Source organism: Hyperolius riggenbachi, chromosome 1, assembly GCF_040937935.1.
Source record: "Hyperolius riggenbachi isolate aHypRig1 chromosome 1, aHypRig1.pri, whole genome shotgun sequence".
In the NCBI taxonomy this organism is placed as follows: Eukaryota; Metazoa; Chordata; class Amphibia; order Anura; family Hyperoliidae; genus Hyperolius; species Hyperolius riggenbachi.
Genome location: NC_090646.1, coordinates 589,840,753 through 589,861,734, shown reverse-complemented (window position 1 = coordinate 589,861,734; position 20,982 = coordinate 589,840,753). Strand labels below are relative to the sequence as shown.

Genomic DNA, 20,982 nt, shown 5'->3' with positions numbered 1-20,982 from the left:
AATCGACAGGGAAAAAAAATGCATCATGTGTACCTAGCACAAGCGACCAATCAGAATACTGAATCTAGGCTTGTGCTTCACTTTTGCATTGGTTCTGATAAATCTGCCCTAATAATTTTTCAACATCCAGTCTGAGATAAAGTCAAGTAGTCACAGTAATCTGAGAAAGGTCTCATCAGCCAGTAACCCCTTAGGCCCAGTGCACCCCAAGAGGATTTGGATGCAATCCGCCTGTTAATCCGCTTGGGTAATGTATTTCAATGGGCAGGTGCACACCAGAGCGGTAGGCGTTTTGCAGAAACGCATACTCCCGGGCTGCAGCATTTTTGGGATTTCGGAGGAGTTTCTGCCTCCAATGTTAAATATAGGAAAACCGCTTGATAAAACGCTAGATCAGAGCTGTTTTCCAGGCGTTTGTTACAGTAGCTGTTCAGTAACCGCTTTACTGTAACAATATCTAATCTGGTACACCAAAAACGCTTCATAAGAAAAACGCTAGCGTTTTGCGGATCTGCTAGCGGTTTTTGGTGTGCATTAGGCCTGAGTGATGAGCCTAAAACTCCAACAAATGGTCAGTTTCATGCTGGGAACACGTTTTGTTTTTGTGATAGAATTGTTCAGATAGATGCCTTTGATTGATAAATTCCATCATATCCGATACGCCGCTCGATTTCTCATAAAAGTGAATAAAAAAAAGTAAGGAAGATGAGAATCGAATGGTGAATCGATCGTGCGGAAAATTGACCACAAAAAACGTATTGTGTGTCCCCAAGGTCCTCGGGAGCTTAGACTTTGCAGGTAGGGATGGGCATTGAGATGCAAATATTTTGAGCTCATGCAGATTTATGTAAATTTTTATATATATGCAGCTTGACATGGTCCAATCAAGTTCCATCCAGGTTTAAATGGATTGGTTAATTTTCAAGCTGCATACATTTATATACAAATTTATATAATCCTGCATGAACTCCAATATTTGCATCTCATTGATCATCCCTATTTTCAGGGAGTTATTAAGTTCACAGCTTCTGAATCTGATTATGCTTGTGCTAATTTCCTGCTTAAAGCTATGTTGGCTGCCAATATGACCTTTCCCATCACGTGTATACTTGTTCCAGGACAGGACCAGCATTTTCAGACAGCTCAATATTGGTGCAGCTATTTAAAGCCTTGCACATGTGCAATTTTGATTGGCCAATTCTAGCACTTCCATGTAGTATGAGAGCTTACCTACACCATCTGTTCATATTATTCAGGATCTGTTGGCCATCATACTGCATGCAGGTGGTAAAGTATATCAGTGATCGGCCAATCTAAATTGGATTGGGGGGGGGGGGTGTCTTTTTCATAATGCAGTTGAAACTTTGTTCTTTATTGCTGCTATAATGAAAATGTGTGGTGTTACAAACGCTGCTGCATATTCATTGCACCCGAATGCTGCTAGTGGCCAGAAGGCTGAACTGCCCAAGTGCGCAGTTCAATTACAAAGGAAGGGACCGCAGACAGACTTGCTGGAACTCATGCCAATTCATTTTCCCATTACACACACACACCTGAAGACAGGCTGTAAATCTGCCGCCCACTGTAGCAATGTGGATGGTAACGTTAGGCGCCCAGACAACATGGCTGCCGCCCACTGATCACTTCCCTTCAAGGCCAATGACGCATATAGCGTCACACCACTCTGCCACCCTGAACAGTGATGACTCCGCCCACCGAACTACGAGGGGTCGAGAGCCCAGATTGTGTGTCACCCCCATGCAACCACACCTCCCCAACCTGAGGATGTTTCGCACAGGGCAAGGGCACAATACATGGAGTGACACAGGACTCATGCAGAGGTATGCGGCAATCGGTGGACCCATTCATTCATAGTTTCACCCAAACGGTTTTGTGATTGCTCTCCACCCAATTGGGGGTGGTGTGATTTGCTAATTGAGGTTGAGTCATTTTTATTATTATGTTTTCTTACACGTGGAGGTTATGTTTCTCTGCCCTATACCTTTACAAAGGGGACTTTATTGGCTCCGAAACGATCGTAAAATGGATTTACGGTCAGATGTCTGAAAGAGAACCTGAACTGAAAATAATGTCAAAATAACCATACCCAGGTCATACTTACCTACTGTGTAGTCTACTACTCAATCTCTTTCTCATCTCCTGCGTCCTGTTTGTCCTCTGATCACAGGATTTCTCCGTCCTCCATTTTAAAAATGGCCATTACCCCATAACAGCTTCCTGGTCATAAACCAATCGCCCATTTGAGCCATAGGGAAACATGGACATTACCTTGCACATTCAGCTGTAACTGACAGCAACTGGTATATTTCAGTTCTGACAAAATATTGTCAGAACTGGAAAGGATCACTAAGAAGAAAATGGCAAGGAACTGACTGCGAGGTTAGTATGTGATATTAATTTGCAGCTACGTCATGTGTTTATTTTAAATAATTTTCCTCGCTTCGGTTCCCTTTAACGTGTGTGTTATGGGACAATAAATGATCACGAGTTCCAGCAAGTCTGTGTGTGGACCCTTTCTTTGTAATTGGATTTTTCATTTGCCTGAGGATCAAGCATTCACTATTACCACGTGTGCGATATATTGACCTAAAGTTGTGCAGTTCAGCCTCCCACGTGAAAGATGCCCAACAAAGGCCAGACGTCACCAAGTAAGGGGAACAGAAAATACTGTCCAGAAAATAAGACCTGGATAAATGAGAACCTTCATGAAGATGGTGTAACCGTTTCAATAATACCAGCTATAGGTTTATAATAAAATACATTTTATTGAAATTACATGTGCAATTTCAGCATTTTAAAAAAACCTGAATACAGTACTTCTTCGCAGAAGAAAAAACTGGACACACAAGGTGTCAGCCTGCCACTGTATGTAACGATAGGAAAAAGATAAATGATTAGACATTTAATATATAAGCTCTCCTTTGCAGAATTGAGTTTGTGGTTGGAGGGAAAATGATAAATACTGGCTATGAGAGCAAGTTATCAGAGCACAACAGAATTACCAAATCCATGCAAGACAACTGCTCTATCACTTTGGGTCAAATTAGGGCTGAAGGTTCAAGATTGCATACCAGCTAATGTACCAAGCTTTATGCTAGGTACACACCATACAATTTTCTGTTATGCTGGGAATACACTGTTTGTTTTTGAGGTGATTAGATGTTTAGCTAGATCATTTCTGACATGTTTGATCTCCCGTTCAATCATTTTGACGCTTGATTCCTGATAGAAGTGAATGGAAAAAGATAAGAAAAACAAGCGGAAGATAAAAGCATCGAGCAGCAAAATCGATTGAGCTGAAAAACGTACCATGTATGCCCACCATTAGAGTAAAGGTGCGTACACACGCACTACTAAAGAGAACGATGGGTCCGTGAGACCCTCCCGCTGGGTGGGCGTTCTGCCGACGGTAGTGCGTGTCCAGTCTATCTGCAGACTGATAAGGCTGTTTCTGAATGATCCGCTCAGCACTACTGTTGGGAGAACAACCGCCCAGCGGAAGGGTCTGACAGACCCATCGTTCTAGCCTGTAGTGAGTACTTTACAGAAAATAATCTAACATAAAATTGTATGGTGTGTACTAGGCATATATGCAGGTTGCACACAAATGCCTATAGCCAATGAATGATTTATCTCATCTAAAAAAGTAATTTCTCAGCAATTAGCATTGAAAAAAAAAAGTTGGTAGTTGGTAAAAGGATAACAAACTCACTTTGAATAATTTCTTTCTTGATAAGGTTTGAAAATATCTCCATGGAGAAAACTCAGGAGGATCACACCATTGCATGCAGATTGTTCCCTGCGGCAGACTGCGCCGACAGGAAAATCTGCATAGCCCTCTCCGCTCAGTGACATACAATCATATACTTGTAGACACAAATAGTTCTATGAGCCTATTGCATTGATTGTGGTGCAATGCAACGGGTTCCGTCAGGATGACGTGATGGATGCAGTGCGTTTATAGAATGACGTGCGCGATTACTCGTACACTGGCAGTGAGGCATACTTTCATGGTAATGTGTGTCTCACTGTATGATGCAACTTTTCTGAAATGCTGCGAGTGAATTATCACATGGCACTGTTCTTTCATAGTGTGAAAGGAGCCTAATAATTTCACACTGGCAGGTTCCATAATCTTTACCATTGATCCCAGCTTAGGAGAACCTTCATAAATCCAGACCCTTTTTTTTGTCTTTCATCTATAAAGTATAAGTATGCAGAACATGGTCGCTCACCTGCAAGACTATATATAGACCCAATACATAAACACAGCTCAGAAGGGCATTGGTAAAACCACCAGTTTCTCATTGACAGAGCATTCAAAATCCAGACCGAAGGGATCGAACTCTAGTACGGATGAGGGGGCATATCCATGCCAGGGTTTAGGATGTACTGAGAAATGGGTTCTATTTGATGAATCACACCTTTCCTAATTGTTTTGTATACCAAAAAAAAATGTGTGAATACTTTGGCCCTTGAGGACTGGAGTTTGACATCCCTGATTCTAGACAGATCAAACTGACCACTGCCTGCATCAACTAAATCAATTAGAAAGTTTACAACTCAATGCCACTAGTCCACTACACACTGCGAATGTCTTGCATTGGACAGAAAAAAACAAAAACCCCCCCACAATAAACCACACTAGGAATCTTCTTTATGAACTCAATGGGAAGACAACACTCAAGACAGCTAGCACAAGTCATGAAGTGTGCCATGTACTAAGGTGACACACTAGCCTCAAGTCACTAAGGGTAGTTCTATAAAATCATTTGGGTCGGTTAAATACTACATTCAGTATTTTAAAGCTTTTTTTTTTCCTAATTTACTTAAGATTTTCTGCATGAGGTAGACGTTTAATAATTTACCGAACAAACGTGCTTCAATACACCAAGTCCTGCTCGGTTACTGTCACCAGCCGTGTAGCAGGTTAGCAGACAGGAAGCTGTGTGTACGAGTTGGGGTTTTCTGTCCAGTGCATCTCTAGCATCAGTTTAGATGGGCTGCAGCAACCAGGGGGAGCGCTTTTGTATAACCGTATTCAGATTTTCACATCTAAAGGGATGCAGAAAAGCCTCATAAAATGTCACCTTCACTACCAGAGTGAAGTCCCACCTTCCAGGGTGTCGAACCAAATCCGTTTGAGAAGCAGGGTTGTGTGGCTCTCTCTATTGGCTGTCTGCCAATGTTACCTCATGGAGAGAGCAAGTTGGCTGGTCAGAGCTGGAGAAAAATATCGACTACTTACTTGATTAACCAAATGCTTTAATCTTTGTCAATTGCAATTTCTGGGCATCTCTTGAGGTATTTACCGCGCAAGTCAGTAATTTACCTCACAAGTTAGTAATTTTAATTTTCTGTGCGGTAATAGTTTTAGGGAATTAGAATTTGGGGAGGTGATCGGTAAAATCAGCTGTTTTCAGCATTACCAAATTTGGTAATGCTTTGCGAATAGAGGCCAAAAAGTCCTCGCCATCTTCTGCAGGCCTTAATCACCTCAACCAGATAGTCACAAGACTGGATATGGATTCAGATTCCAGAGTATGCCTAATGAACTGCACAGGGCAGGAGGCTCATTCTCAACAACTGCACTAATCCATTAACTGGCAGCAATATTGGATACTCCTACCTCCCAGCGACTACTAAAAATAGCGTTACAGGATTAGGTTTTATACACTCCAAAAGTATTCAAGCTAAAATGGTGTTTGCTGTGACTCTCTGCAATATACAAAGTGCTGAGATTCTCTCGACAGAACTAGAATTTACCTTTAGGCTGGTTTCACACCAGGACGTTGCGTTTTAGGGGACGTTATGGTCGCATAACGTGCCCCTAACGCAACGCCTGGTGCTCCCTGCTTTGGACGTCAGAGTGAGCCGCGTTGTGCAGCTCACTCTGGCGTCCGTGATGCGTACTCTTGTGCGCATGCGGCATCACGTGGTCCCGCCGGCCAATCGCTGCACAGAGCGGCCGCTCCAGGAAGTAAACACTGCACGTCACTGAGTGCAGTGAATATTAATTAGCCATGTGCCTGGCCGCTCTCCGCTCCTCCCCAACGCTACTGAGCATGTGCAAGCAGTCTAACGCGGCTCTGCCGCTTAGAAAGTACTGCATGCAGTACGTTGTCTGGTGGCGCAGCGTTACTATGTAATGCAACGTGGGCACTGTGAACAGCCAATTGATTTTTCATTGCTGTGCGGTGGGGTGCGTTACAGGCTGCTCTAACGTGCGCCTGTAACGTCCCACTGTGAAGCCAGCCTTAATGCAGTACTACAGTCTGGCGTAACACACAGTTTAAGGACACCTGAACTGAGAGGGATATGGTGGCTGCAATATTTATGTCCTTTTAAGCAATACCAGTTGCCAGGCACCCTGTTGAGCTCTTTAGCTTCAGTAGTGTCTGAATCACATACCTGAAATAAGCATGGAGCTAATCCATTCAGACTTTAGTCAGAAACATCTGATTCACATGCTTGTTCAGGGGCTAAGGCCTGGTTCACATTAGCGTTTTTTTCCCAGAAAGTAACCGGAACGTATACTGTACAAACGGAACGGATGTGAAAGGATCCAAGGTTAAACTATGGATCCATTCACATGCGTCCGTTGGTATAGATACGTTCCGGTCCACGGACCTAAAAATTGCTGCAGGCCCTAATTTTCCGGACCGATCTGCTTAGCGGAACAGATCCGGAAAAAAAAATGCAGCAGCATTAGGGCAATGGAAAATGGAACGTTCCTTCACACTAGTGAAGAAACAGACCATTCCACCGGGGATGGGGGCATGGGCCGCCGTGAATCTAGCAACGGGAGGGTGCAGCAGCCAGACGGGTGGGTGAGGGAGGGTTTATACATACCTAATCTTCTGTAGCAGCCGGCGGTAGAGGCTTCCGTCTTCTTCCATGTCATGTGACTACATGACAAGTCACATGACGAGCTGTGTAGTCACAGAGGAAGCCTCTACAGCCGGCTGGTATGGAAGATTAGGTATGTATTGCTGAGTGAAACCGTATCCGATCAATCATTGATCAGATCCATTTTCACAATGTGAACCTGGCCACGGACTGAGTCATCCGGATCCGGTGAAGCTGAGCCCAGATCCGCTCACCGGATCCTTTTGGCTCAGAGTCAGAACGCAGATGTGAACCGGGCCTAAGAATATTAAAAACAGGATCAGCAGGGCAGCCAGGCAATCTGCATAGTTTAAAAGGAAATATGTCAGCCTTCATATCCCTCTCACTTCATTTGTGCTTTAAAAAAACGTGCCTACTTGCCTTTGACCCAAAGTAATATCAATTCCAGCTTGCACACAGAGGCCCATATGCAATTCACTTTTTCTCCTGACTTTTCACCTAGGTGATATTTTTAAACTTGTCAATAAAATGCCTTTTAATCCACCAGAGAAAAAGAAAATACTCAAAATAATTTTGACATTAGTTTTTCACCTCCTTTTTGGTACTAGTTACAATCACTGGTATACGTATCCACGCCTACAAATATGTCAGCTGCTTTGTGGACCAGGCAATTCCTCCAACACCCAATCTTGTAAATATAGTAAAAATGTCCACAGCGCTAGATAAAGGTTATGACTCTTTAATTAATATGGTTAAACATAAAATGAATAAAACATTGACCTTAGACTAATTAATAGCACCTTCCCCTTTAAATTCAACAACATATGTTCGCCACTCACACAGTCTCACTGCAGTGACCATACATGCAAAAACAAAAAGGGGATCCCAGTAAAAGATCAAAGTTGTGAACTGATAGTTCAATATTGCACAGATCTGTGAATTATTAAAATGACACACTTAAGTGTAGGCAGGTTCCAAAGTGCGCGCACCAATCCTCAAGGCTGTTAGCAGTATAAATTGAATGAGCAAGTTCTAAAGCATAACAATGATTGTGAATCTTGAATTCATGTATACTGCACCATTTGGAAGTGAATGGATCCCTCCGTGTACATCAACAAACTCCGCAGACACTCCTATATCCTTTGTGAAGGAGGAGAGGGAAGTCCGGTCACGCCGTTGCGCTGGATGTAACTGTTCATACGCCGCTTACGTCCTCTGCAGCTGGACGCTCTCTCATGCGGCTGTTAGTTTCACGCTGGTTGATGTACACGGAGGGATCCATTCACTTCCAAATGGTGCAGTATACATGAATTCAAGATTCACAATCATTCCTTTTTGGTACTATTTTAGTTAAAAAGTGCTGGAAAGTTATTTTAAATCGAAGATGAAAAATTATCTCCCAGGAGAAAACTCAGGTGAAAAAGTGAATTGCATATAGCCCAGAGGCTCTCTGGATAAATAAACTTTATCTCCTGTTAGAGATAAAACAATCTCCCACCAAACTCTGATAAAGCTCCCAGAACAAAATACAAGTAACCCAAATAACCCTTTCAGACACTTACAAAAAAGTCTGTTCTTTGAACCTAAATTATCCATACACTGGTCGATTGCCACCAGATCGACCAACAGATAGATCCCTCTCTGATCTAATCTGATCAGAAAGGGATCTAATGGTTGCCCATACACTGCAAACAGATTTTTAATTGATTTCAGCATGAAATCTGTTCACAATCTGTGGAGCTACTGCTGGCCGCCGCTCCCAGCAATACATTATCTCTCTGCCGGCGCAAGTCCCCGCTGGACATCTTCTCTTTACTTCCTGTGACCAGCGAAAGCTCAAACAGTAGAGGGCGCTCTACTGTTTGAGCTTTTTTGACAGGACGGGACAGGAAGTGAAGAGAAGATGGCCAGCCAGAGAAGGGACGGCGGGGACTCTCGCCAGCGGAGAGGTAATATATTGCTGCCACTATGCTGCGTCAGTCGATCGAACGCCGATATCAACGCGCTCACGACCCACCAGCAATCAAGATAAAATTTTCCACCGGCATAGATCGGTTTTGGATGGAAATCGGTTGATCAGCCAGCGTTTGCATTATTTAACAGCAGATTCAATCACAGTGATCGAATCTGCTGTATATCGTCGAGAATTCGACGCAATGTATGGGCACCTTTACAATAGTGTTGCTAATCTATTGGACTACAGGGGAAATTCCAACTGTAGCTCTGCTACAAAGGTTTCTGTAAAAAAACGAACAAAAGTAAGTACAGATATAATACAGTAACTGCCACACCAGAAGCAGAAAGAATACCTGCCCTATAAAAGTAGTTGAACTGCAAAACATCTGATGTATTCTATAGTTCCTTCCTGTCATCTGGCTTCCTAAAAATGGCAGTAACAACATACGCTGTAAAGTGACTGAAAAACCGCCACATGGCATGGTTATGCCTGCCTGATAAATGGCTGCCATTTCACACACGTTAACAAGCGGTCATGATTCTGAACAGTTCTTCAATAGCGGTGCTCTGATATTAATATATATTAAATATCAGAGTTTAAGAAAAAAAAAAATCATAATTTCATAGCAAATTCATGGTCCCTGTGTGCTCTTAACCCAGGACGTAGCTTTCTTTGCATCAGGTTTTTTGACATCCTGGAAATTCTCTGCATATCTCTCTCGAGCCTTTTCCCAGTTCTTTTTGTTCTTAGAAGGGCTCTGAATGTCTTCCACGGAGGTAGGGTTGTGTGTCCCCAGGCCGGCCTTCTTCTTATGCAGTTGCAGATGAATCTGTAATAATAAAAAGGAAGTAGTTACAAGTTAGTGGTTTCACATCAAGCCAGAGACGTCCACGACTTCATACAGCAATCTGATCAATGCCTTGAAAACGTTTATGTGTAATGCCGTGTGCATACGCCACATGGTTCTCGGCCAAGACAGTTGGTCTGGGCTTCTGCAAGAATCTAGCTTACATACAGCGCCCCCCCCCCCCCCCCCCCAATCTCAGTCAAGCGCTGGCCGGGGGCATTATCCACCAACTCATCCTGCCAGCTTCATGCCACAGCCTCAGCCCAGTCTCAATCCCTGCTGGGTTACAGTCCCTGTACATGTGTACAAGGTTTAGGAGTAAGAGTCACTGTACAACCTCAGCCCTGGACTACCCAGATACCTGCTGGGTTACAGTCCTTGTACACATGTACGAGGCTTAGGAGTGAGCATCACTGTACATCCCTGATGGGTTACAGACCTTGTACACATGTAGGAGGCTTAGGAGTGAGCATCGCTGTGCAGCCTAGTCCCAGCACTATCCCGATCTCTGCTGGGTTCCAGTCCTTGTACACATGTACGAGGCTTAGGAGTGAGCATCGCTGAGCAGCCTAGGCTCAGCACTATCCCGATCTCTGCTGGGTTACAGTCCTTGTACACATGTACGAGGCTTAGGAGTGAGCATCGCTGTGCAGCCTAGGCTCAGCACTATCCCGATCTCTGCTGGGTTACAGTCCTTGTACACATGTACGAAGCTTAGGAGTGAGCATCGCTGTGCAGCCTAGGCTCAGCACTATCCCGATCTCTGCTGGGTTACAGACCTTGTACACATGTACGAGGCTTAGGAGTGAGCATCGCTGTGCAGCCTAGGCCCAGCACTACCCCGATCTCTGCTGGGTTACAGTCCTTGTACACATGTACGAGGCTTAGGAGTGAGCATCGCTGTGCAGCCTAGGCCCAGCACTACCCCGATCTCTGCTGGGTTACAGTCCTTGGACACATGTACGAGGCTTAGGAGTGAGCATCGCTGTGCAGCCTAGTCCCAGCACTATCCCGATCTCTGCTGGGTTACAGTCCTTGAACACATGTACGGGGCTTAGGAGTGAGCATCACTGTGCAGCCTAGGCCCAGCACTACCCCGATCCCTGCTGTGTTACAGTCCTTGTACACATGTACGAGGCTTAGGAGTGAGCATCGCTGTGCAGCCTAGGCCCAGCACTACCCCGATCTCTGCTGGGTTACAGTCCTTGGACACATGTACGAGGCTTAGGAGTGAGCATCGCTGTGCAGCCTAGTCCCAGCACTATCCCGATCTCTGCTGTGTTACAGTCCTTGTACACATGTACGAGGCTTAGGAGTGAGCATCACTGTACATCTCTGCTGGGTTACAGTCCTTGGACACATGTACGAGGCTTAGGAGTGAGCATCACTGTGCAGCCTAGGCCCAGCACTACCCCGATCTCTGCTGGGTTACAGTCCTTGTACACATGTAGGAGGCTTAGGAGTGAGCATCGCTGTGCAGCCTAGTCCCAGCACTACCCCGATCTCTGCTGGGTTACAGTCCTTGTACACATGTAGGAGGCTTAGGAGTGAGCATCGCTGTGCAGCCTAGGCCCAGCACTACCCGGATCTCTGCTGGGTTACAGTCCTTGTACACATGTATGAGGCTTAGGAGTGAACGTCACAATTAAATGTTAAAGCAGTATTGTCACCATAAAAATCAAATTTTAACAGCAACTGGTCTGAGTGTAATAAGTGATAAAGATGCTAATCCTGCATTCAAAACTTGCAAAAAACTTTTTCTGCTGTTATGGTTTGTAGTTATCACATACTTTAGGAGCACTGGCCCTAGTGCCAAAGAGTTGAATGCTGGGAGTTCTTTTTATCTATAATATACTCCTCCTCTTCCATTTATTTCCCTGCCTAGCTGCTTATCAGAAACACCCTCTGATCACTTGTGTTTACAAGCAAGGCTGAGGTGACTCAGTGATTGGATGTGTAAATAAAAAAAAGACAATGCAGTTGTTAGTATACACCTCAGTGGGAGTGTCTGAAGACTCTGGGAGGAGGGCAGCTAATGAATACACAATGAGCAAGAGAAGGGAGGGGGGGAAACGAGAGTCAGGAAGGATATGATGTCAGCATTAGCTTGGCAAGATGGCCACTACCTAGAATAGGATTTTCTGCTTTTCCCTTTATAAAATTCACAGGAATCATTAAGTGGATGGCACAATACATCTGTCATGTAAGTAGAAGTAGTATTTATCTACTTATATATGCGTTTTTTATTTCTAGGTTAGCATGGGTGTCGCTTGTTCTTTAATACAGTACTTGAAAGTATATTAATCTTGGGGGAGTTGTGGAATATTTAAGCACAGCAGAGCCTGCCTGTGATTTTTTTCTGGTTGGTTGAGACTCCAGGTTAGACTACTGACTGCTGATAAATTGGGACTCTACTGTATAAGAGTTAGTGGAGATGCGACGCTCTAGTTTTCATGCTCAGACTGTGTATATCCTACAAAGCCACGAGAGGGCACTGTGCATTTTTTTGATGTGCATATTCTGTTACACATGCTGTTGTGCTACTCTAGAAGATCTTGCTGACCTTAGTGTTTTATGTGTGATCACCAGCACAAACGTCACATCGCCAACAGACTCAAGCTGTGAAAGAATAGAGTTCCCATTACTTTCTTTTAGCAACATACAAGAATTATTCCTACCGGATCTCTCATGCCATCGCCAGTCTTGCCGAGTCCCTCTCCTTTCTTCCATCCCATCTTCTCCAGCATTTTCCTTCCCTTGTTACTGTCACCAATTTCACTGCAACAAAGAAACACAAAACAACAATCTTTTTATAAATAATAATATATAACCAAATTTAAGAGTCTTAATAAAAAGTATATCATACGACAACAACAGGGTGTTGACAGATATTTTCACCCTGCAGCTTAGTTTGCACTGAAGATGGATGGGAGGAAGACTGCAATGATTTCCTATGGCTAGTTCGCATGGACCCTTTTCTGTTTCTACCCACTGAAGAAAAGTCTTGCTGCATTTTTCAGGACAGCGGATTGTGTTGCCACTTATCAGATAAACAGCATGCATCCGCTCAGGAGTGGAAGCAACCCTGCATGAAGACCGTGCACCCATGAGAATGCTACACTTTAGCATTTCCTATATATTCTGCTTGTATTGCATGCCGGATTTACTAAGACATCTCCCACAGGGATACCATCAGTGATACAGTAACAAAGAATCAAGGTCGGCACTCCACTGGCGATAATAAACTTGTGTTTATTGGAAAAGTTGCAAACACGACATGTTTCGGGGTCACCCCCTTCCTCCACACTTGAGGAAGGGGGTGACCCCGAAACGTCGTGTTTGCAACTCTTCCAATAAACGCAAGTTTATTATCGCCAGTGGAGTGCCGACCTCGATTCTTTGTTACTGTGAACATAATTGGTGGAGTGGTGAACCACGGAGTGTATGAGCACCGGCGGACCAGGTGTGTGAACCCTGGGTGGGTGAGGACCCCGGCATCCTGACTGTTTGCATTACCATCAGTGATACAGAAAATCTGGCATTAAAATCTGGCATCCTCACCTGGGTCATTTCAAAACATACTGATGGTTCGTGTATAGGGCTTTCACCTTGCAGCGCTGTGGTCTTACGGTTCAAATCTAGGCCTGAACCCTATCACGGTGGAGTATGTATGTCCTCCTCCTGTTTGTGTAGTTTCCTCAGGACACTCCACTTTCCTCGCACAAACTTGCAGATAAGTCTATTGATTCCACTCAAAATTGGTCTTACTCTATGGAACATTAGGCTGGTGACAGGACTATAGACTCTGTAAAGTGCTTTGAAAAAATAAATCCAGGACAGCCTGCGGGAGAGTTGTGCAAACCACATTCTGCATCACATCATCACTGCTGCTTACCCTGGATCTCCATTACACCAAACACAGAACAAACAAACACAGAACATTTATATCGCGCTTTTCTCCAGGCGGACTGAAAGCGCCAGAGCTGCAGCCACTAGGACACGCTTTATAGGCAGTCGTAGTGTTAGAGAGACTTGCCCAAGGTCTCCTACTGAATAGGTGCTGGCTTACTGAACAGGCAGTAAGGCACCGCAGGCTCCATTACACCACAGGCTCTTCAGTAGGCTGCTGTGTAACAAATGTGACTGGAAGCACTTTGGGCTCTATTCACAAAAATTCTCATAAATGTCTTATCACCTAATTGATAATTGATGTGATTTCCGATCGATTATTTCCAACATGTTCGATCGGGTTTCAAGGGATACAGCCGTCGATTTTGCATACTTAACATGAGTAAATCGACGGCTGTATCGATCAAGATCCGATCGAACATGTCGGAAATATTTGATCGCCTGGGATTGAGCTCGGGATGGAGTGGAAAATCACAACGTGTGTACCCAGCATTACAATAAAAATAATCACTCAAAGTAAGGTGTTCCTGATCAACTCAAGTTCAATATTACTTTTCTTGCCTTAATTATATATTTTTGCTCTTTGGGAGCTTAAAAATGTAACATAGATAAGGTGAAAACAGAGGGAAACAGGTGAAAAAGCTTTGGGAATTATTCCCCATGTGGTGGAGTTAGGCAGCAAATTCACTAGCATTACACAGGGCTGCAACACTCCATATACACCATCATGGCCAGCAAACAAAAAGGTATTGTAGAACAGTATATATGACTGCAATCAACCAACTGCAAACTTAGGCCCAGTGCACACCAAAACCGCTAGCAGATCCTCAAAACGCTATCGGTTTTTGGAGCTGATTTCAGAGCAATCCTAGGCATGTTTAGAGACGTTTTCTAAACATGCCTAGCGTTTTTGGGAGTGTTTTTGTGTAGCAGATTACAAATATTGTTACAGTAAAGCTGTTACTGAACAGCTTCTGTAACAAAAACGCCTGCAAAACCGCTCTGATGTAGCATTTTCTACAGCAGTTTGCGTTTTTCCTATACTTTACATTGAGGCAGAAACTCTTCTGCAAACCGCAAATGTGCAGCAGGAGGCACGTTTGCGGTTTGCTACAAACCTCAAACCGCTGGTGTGCACCCTCCCATTGAAATACATTAGCCAAGTGTTTTAACAGGCAGATGCGGTGGGCGGATCGCTCCATAACCAACAGAAGGCAATGTTTAATATAGAGTCCAGTCGCTGAAGGATTTATTTAAGGACAACTGACCTGAGCTTGGTTACATAAAGGTAAGCACAGAGGTAAGTTCACGCCGGATCCATACATAGCTCTGTAGGTTGTCTCCTTGTTCCCCATGTCCTGTAACCACTGCTTGAAAAATTTGACTTTTGGCTAAAGTCAAACTTTCAGACAGGAAGAGGGAAGCTTGCAGTGATGTTCCTTACAATCACCCACCCATTCCTTCCCTTTAAGGGGCGTAAATGGGGTGGGGAAGAGGAGGGAATGGGAGCCAAAAGAAACATTTTTCAATGACTGATTACAGGGACCAGGAACGGACAATGGACAGAGGTATGGGTGTCCACCATGGAGGTACAGCATGAACATACATCTATCCTTACCTTATGTAACCTTGCTCGGGTCACTTGTCCTTTAAATAAGGCCCACCCTGTAGGCAATGAAGAAAGAGCAATGAAATGCAGCTTACACGTGTACAGACGCAGGAGCCTCCTCTCGCTGGAAACTGCCTTCACTTCCCACCACCAGGCGGCGTCTGCTTGCTCTGTCCTTGTATTTGGGGTTTTTCAGTGCTTTGTTATCTTCATAGTCAACGCCCTATAATCATGAACAGCTGAAGTCAAAGACCAGCAAGGTGAGGCAATATGAAAATAATGCATCTGTATCATGGAGAGTAAAATAGCCCACAACAGTTATCATTGCATATTAATTTGTTTCTGCAGGATGCTTCCGCTACCCACACTGCTGTAACCCTCCACCAAATTCCAGGATACCAAAAGAGGTCATCATCTCCTCTTACCTGCAAGCCGTACTTCTCTCGCATCTTCTTAAGTCCTCGTCGTCGTAACATTTCTTTCTCTGCTTTATTCAAGACAGGACCAGCTGGAAATAAAATAATATTCATTGATTAAAGAGAAACTCCAATCAAGAATTTAACTTTATCCCAATCAGTAGCTGATACCCCCTTTTACATGAAAAATATATTGCATTTCACAAACAGACCATCAGGGGGCGCTGTATGACTGATTTTGTGCTGAAACCCCTCCCTCAAGAAGCTCCGAGTACTGCGGTACTCTGGGCAAACTGCCACAATGTAACAAGCTTCACAGACAGGAAATGGCTGTTTAGAGCTGTCTAACAGCCAAAACTGCTAGCAGCAGCTATATAACCTGCCCACAGTAAAAATGTCACCATGTAATAAATGTCAGAATGTGAATAAGGGATTTAAAAGATTTTAGAATGAGCAAACACTGACTAAATCATTTATACATAATTATAGTAAAAATGAAGCACTTTTTTATTACATTATTTTCACTGGAGTTCCTCTTTAAGAAAGCTTGTAGGGAGAGGAATACAAATGTGGTCTTTGTTTCTAACAATGCCGGTCACCTGACTGTCCTACTGATCTTTTGACTTCACTAGTTTCTTTCCTGTTGTGACAAGCAAGCAGCCAAGCATTAAACTAAAAATGGAAGAAAACTAACCTTGATAAGAAACTTATTTGTATCAATGAGCTGAGCCTTCAATAGGAACTGTTGAGGCTCCTGACACACTATGGAATCTGTTGCAATGCGATTACTATTCAATCCCTTTTTCAACATTGCCAAAAAGTTGCAACGTACCCGTACGGGGCATACAGTATCATCAAAGTATGCCTCACTGCCAATGTATACGTGCGCGTACCCTGTAACGCAATATATTCACTGCGATGGAACCCGCCGCATTAAACCGCACCACACTCAATGTGATAGACCCAAAGGGCTGTCATTACATTTGTGTCGGGATGCCCTGATTTTGTCGGTTGCTACGCAAGGGATAAAGTTTGAAAGGATCCTAACGGCCCTTTTGCACTTAAAGGGGCACTATAGCAAAAAATGTAAAATATGTGAAAACATATGCAATAAATACGTTTGTTCCAGAGTAAAATGAACCATATATTACTTTTTTCCTTTGTTGCGGTCACTTACAGTAGGAAGTAGAAATCTGACAGAAGTGACAGGTTTTGGACTAGCCCATCTCCTCATGGGGGATTCTCAGGGTTTTGTTTAATTTTCAAAAGCACTTCCAACTGCCAAAAAAGTGTATGGTGAGAAGGGAGGCTGGCCAACATCATTGTTTAAATCTTTTTTAGGGAATATCTTTATAAAGAATAAAAGCCTTGCTGAGACTCCCCCATGAAGAGATGGACTAGACCAAAACCTGTCACTTCTGTCAGATTTATACTACCTACTGTAAGTGACAGCAACGAGAAGTCATTTATGGCTCATTTTACTGTGGAAAAAAAAAAAAATGTACTTCTTATTTGTATAGGTTTGCACACATTTTAAATTTTACAATTTTTCACTACAATGCCCCTTTAATGTTTCAGTTTTTCAGCGTACAGTGTAAAAAGAGGCCGCAGGGAAACATGGACACTGGACTGCACATCAGTTGTCCTTTCAGTTACCACTGGCAGCAACTGATATAGTGCAAAAGGACCCTAAAGGTGGACACACACACACACACACACACAAATTTGATAAATACAATTTTCAAATTTGGGGTGTCCCGAATTTCAATTTGAGTTGTCCCGAAAAATCAAAAGCTTTTTTGTTTTCAAATCGAGTAATACAATCAAATTTCCAGGTTTTTTTTAATGTTTTTGAGATTGGACATGTTGGAAAATTCAGACCGATTTTATCAAGAATTGTATGGTGTGTGATGGCTTGTGAAATTGTATTAAATCAGAAAAAAAATTCAGTACATTTTTTATCTTTATTCAGTACATTTTTCTCTTTATTTTTCTAACCAACCAATTTTCGATCTTTTATCCCAAAATTGCAGCAATCTCAAAAATGTGTGTGTTAACGCGAAGATTCTGTTCAAAACTTCTGATCAATCGGAAAATTGGATCGGAATGCTCGAATGAAATAAAAAAAAATTAAAAAAAATTTGTATGGTGTGCTGTCACCTTATGATCAACAACCTACAGTCACTTACCCGAGTCCTCCTCTTTCTGATTGAGACGCAGATGTGCTCTGACCTGTCCGGGCTCACAGCCGTCACACGTGTCACTGCCGGGGTGCACATGGAAGGACAGGACAGTCTCCCCAAACTTGACCTCGTCCCCATGATGCAGCACATATGGCTCACACACGGTTTTAGGCTGTAACATGAAACATGAACATGTAAAGCAGGTTTACTATATTGATCTATAGTATATTCTTATTCCCATACAAAATGTTAAATCTAGGGTTATATTTGCATATATTTATCGAGTGATGCATTTAGAAATGTCAGGTGCAGACTGTATGTAAATCTATCAAATAATGCTATTTTGTTGTCCAAATGACATGTCCATAAAGTTAGATCTATTGAAATATTTGACCGACAGCATCAAAGAAAACCAAAATTAGCTTACCTGGTAATGCTGTTTTTAATAACCCTCCAGGACAGGTGCTACATGAGATTTGGGCTCCGCCCTCAACAGGAAACACAAAGAACTAGCTCTCTATAAGTTCCACCCCTCAGTATTCACCTGCCAGTACGTTCCAATTAACTGTCCTGATACCGATTCTTCTTTCAAACAATTTAACAAAAAACTTGCATGTACATAAACATCCGTATAAACACACAGAAATATATGCTTCAGTCAATATTATACATAAATATATATATCAAAATGGGTGGGTCACCTGTCCTGGAGGGTTATTAACCACCCTGGCGTTCTGATAAGATCGCCAGGGTGGCTGCGGGAGGGTTTTTTTTAAATTAAAAAAAAAAAACTATTTCATGCAGCCAACTGAAAGTTGGCTGCATGAATGCCCACTAGATGGCGCTCCGGAGGCGTTCTTCTGATCGCCTCCGGCGGCCAAAAGTAACACGGAAGGCCGCAATGAGCGGCCTTCCGTGTTTTGTTTACTTCGTCGCCATGGCGACGAGCGGAGTGACGTCATGGACGTCAGCCGACGTCCTGACGTCAGCCGCCTCCGATCCAGCCCTTAGCGCTGGCCGGAACTATTTGTTCCGGCTGCGCAGGGCTCAGGCGGCTGGGGGGACCCTCTTTCGCCGCTGCTCGCGGCGGATCGCCGCAGAGCGGCGGCGATCAGGCAGCACACGCGGCTGGCAAAGTGCCGGCTGCGTGTGCTGCTCTTTATTTGATAAAAATCGGCCCAGCAGGGCCTGAGCGGCACCCTCTGGCGGTAATGGACGAGCTCAGCTCGTCCATACCGCTAAGGTGGTTAAAAACAGCATTACCAGGTAAGCTAATTTTGTTTTTTTCAAATAACCCTCCAGGACAGGTGCTACATATGAGATGATCTGCAATAAATACCAACCTCAGGGCGGGACAACAGCCTGAAGAACTTTTCTTCCAAATGCCTGTTCTTCTGCTGATAAGCCCAGTCGGTAATGCCTAATGAAGGTGTTCACGGATTTCCAAGTTGCTGTCTTGCAGATATCCGTTGCTGTTGCTCCAGCTCTATAAGCCCAGGAAGTTGCCACTGACCCTGTTGAGTGAGCGGTTACCTCTCTAGGACTTTGAACTCCTTTCGATTTGTAACTGACAAACAAAAAAACTAATAACTAGAGGTTCTAATGCTAACCTCTCATCCAAGTATAGTGATAAGGCTGCCACTTGGATCTTTAGGGTACTCAACGCTAGATTTTTTCAACGCATTCTTGCAAAAATTCGAACACTGTAGCGAGCTTATTGGATCGGAGTCCTGTCTTTCTCTTCCATTGACAAAAAGTTTTCCAATAGTTTTGATATATTGCTCTAGTGACTTTCTTTCTACTTTTAATTATATTCTCTGTCACTGTCGGATAACCCTCTATCTTTTAAGATCTTCCTTTCAGAAACCAAGCTGTCAATCGAAGATTCGAAATCTGAGTCCATTTGTCTTTTCTTTTTGAGAAGGGTTAGTCTGTCTGTTAATGGCATTAGTCTGTCCACCAGCATCAACTTAATCATTGGATACCAGATTATTTTCAGCCAATCTGGTTCAATTAATATTAGATACATTGTTGTCGATTTCAGCTTCTGTAATACTATTGGTAACAGCGGTATTGGAGGAAATGCATAGGATATTTGATAATCCCACATTTGAGCCAAGGCATCTACTCCCGAAGCGCCTCTTGGGTCTAGAGAGAAGAACTGGCGGAACTGAGTATTCTCCAGATTGGCGAATAAAATCGATCTGTGGTTGTCCCTACTTTTTCGCTAACAACTTGAACAGTTCAGGACTTAGCATTAGTTTGATAGTCTCTTCCTGCTCAACAGATCCACCATGTTGCTTAATGAACCCTTTAGGTGAACCGCTGAGATTGATTGAAGATTGTCCTCCGCCCAATCTAGCAGCTGCAGTGTCAAATCAAGAAGTTGTGATGACCTGGTACACCCTTGTTTGTTTACATACATCACTACTGTTATATTGTCTGACCTGATCTTGAACCTGCTGGTCTTTTAACCTGTATTTTGCATGGTCTAGGGCTCTCTTCACTCCCAGATGCTCTCTGAAATTTGAAGATTGGGTCTTAATCTGCTTTGACCAAGTTCCTTGTAGATATATCCCATCTATGTGGGTTCTCCCAAGAATACTTGCGTCTGTTAACACTTTTGTCATCTGAAACTACCATAGTCGTCCCCGAGTGACATTGCCTGCTATTATACACCAACTGAGTGATTGTTTCACCGGTGTTGGAATAGACACCATGCGGTCTAAAGCTGCATGACTTACTTTCCAACTGCGCAGGAGCCGTTGTTGTAATATTCTCACATTTCAATCAAGGATGGTCGTAGTCAGCCAACTTCGCTACGCTGGAACTACATGTGGTTTTACTCAATTACACTTCGCCAAACTAGGGTTGCGAATATCAAATATTCGTTTTGTATGCATCACGTAGACTACGCATCAAAATACGCAATTACGCGTAGTGTGAAGCGTAGTGTGTGCGGATGCTTGTGCTCATATGCAAAAAATTTTACGCATTAATTTCTCTATAAATGCTTATACCGGGACTTCTTCAATGCATACATTCCCCTTTCCCCTGCGTAAATTTGTAAGCATACAATCGCACGCCGAAAATTAGACGCAAGAAACGCCTTCGTAGTTCACTACGTAATACACACATCAACTACGCATAGTGGGCGTAAGCTACGCGTAGCAGTACTTCACTACGCGTAA

General features: G+C 43.4%; 1 protein-coding gene across 3 annotated transcripts in view; it reads right to left on the bottom strand.

The window, feature by feature from the left end:
- Nucleotides 1-2,766: 2,766 nt before the first annotated feature.
- The window catches only part of AGGF1 (angiogenic factor with G-patch and FHA domains 1), a 105,740-nt gene continuing 87,524 nt past the window's right edge, over nucleotides 2,767-20,982 (bottom strand). For all 3 annotated transcript variants that reach the window (XM_068248923.1, XM_068248915.1, XM_068248933.1), the window contains 5 exons: nucleotides 17,798-17,963; nucleotides 15,618-15,700; nucleotides 15,288-15,415; nucleotides 12,353-12,452; nucleotides 2,767-9,656 (listed from right to left, as the gene is read on the bottom strand). In XM_068248923.1, the coding sequence (XP_068105024.1) occupies nucleotides 9,459-9,656; nucleotides 12,353-12,452; nucleotides 15,288-15,415; nucleotides 15,618-15,700; nucleotides 17,798-17,963 (675 nt within the window). In that variant the 3' untranslated portion in view covers nucleotides 2,767-9,458. The remainder of the gene's footprint in view (nucleotides 9,657-12,352; nucleotides 12,453-15,287; nucleotides 15,416-15,617; nucleotides 15,701-17,797; nucleotides 17,964-20,982) is intronic.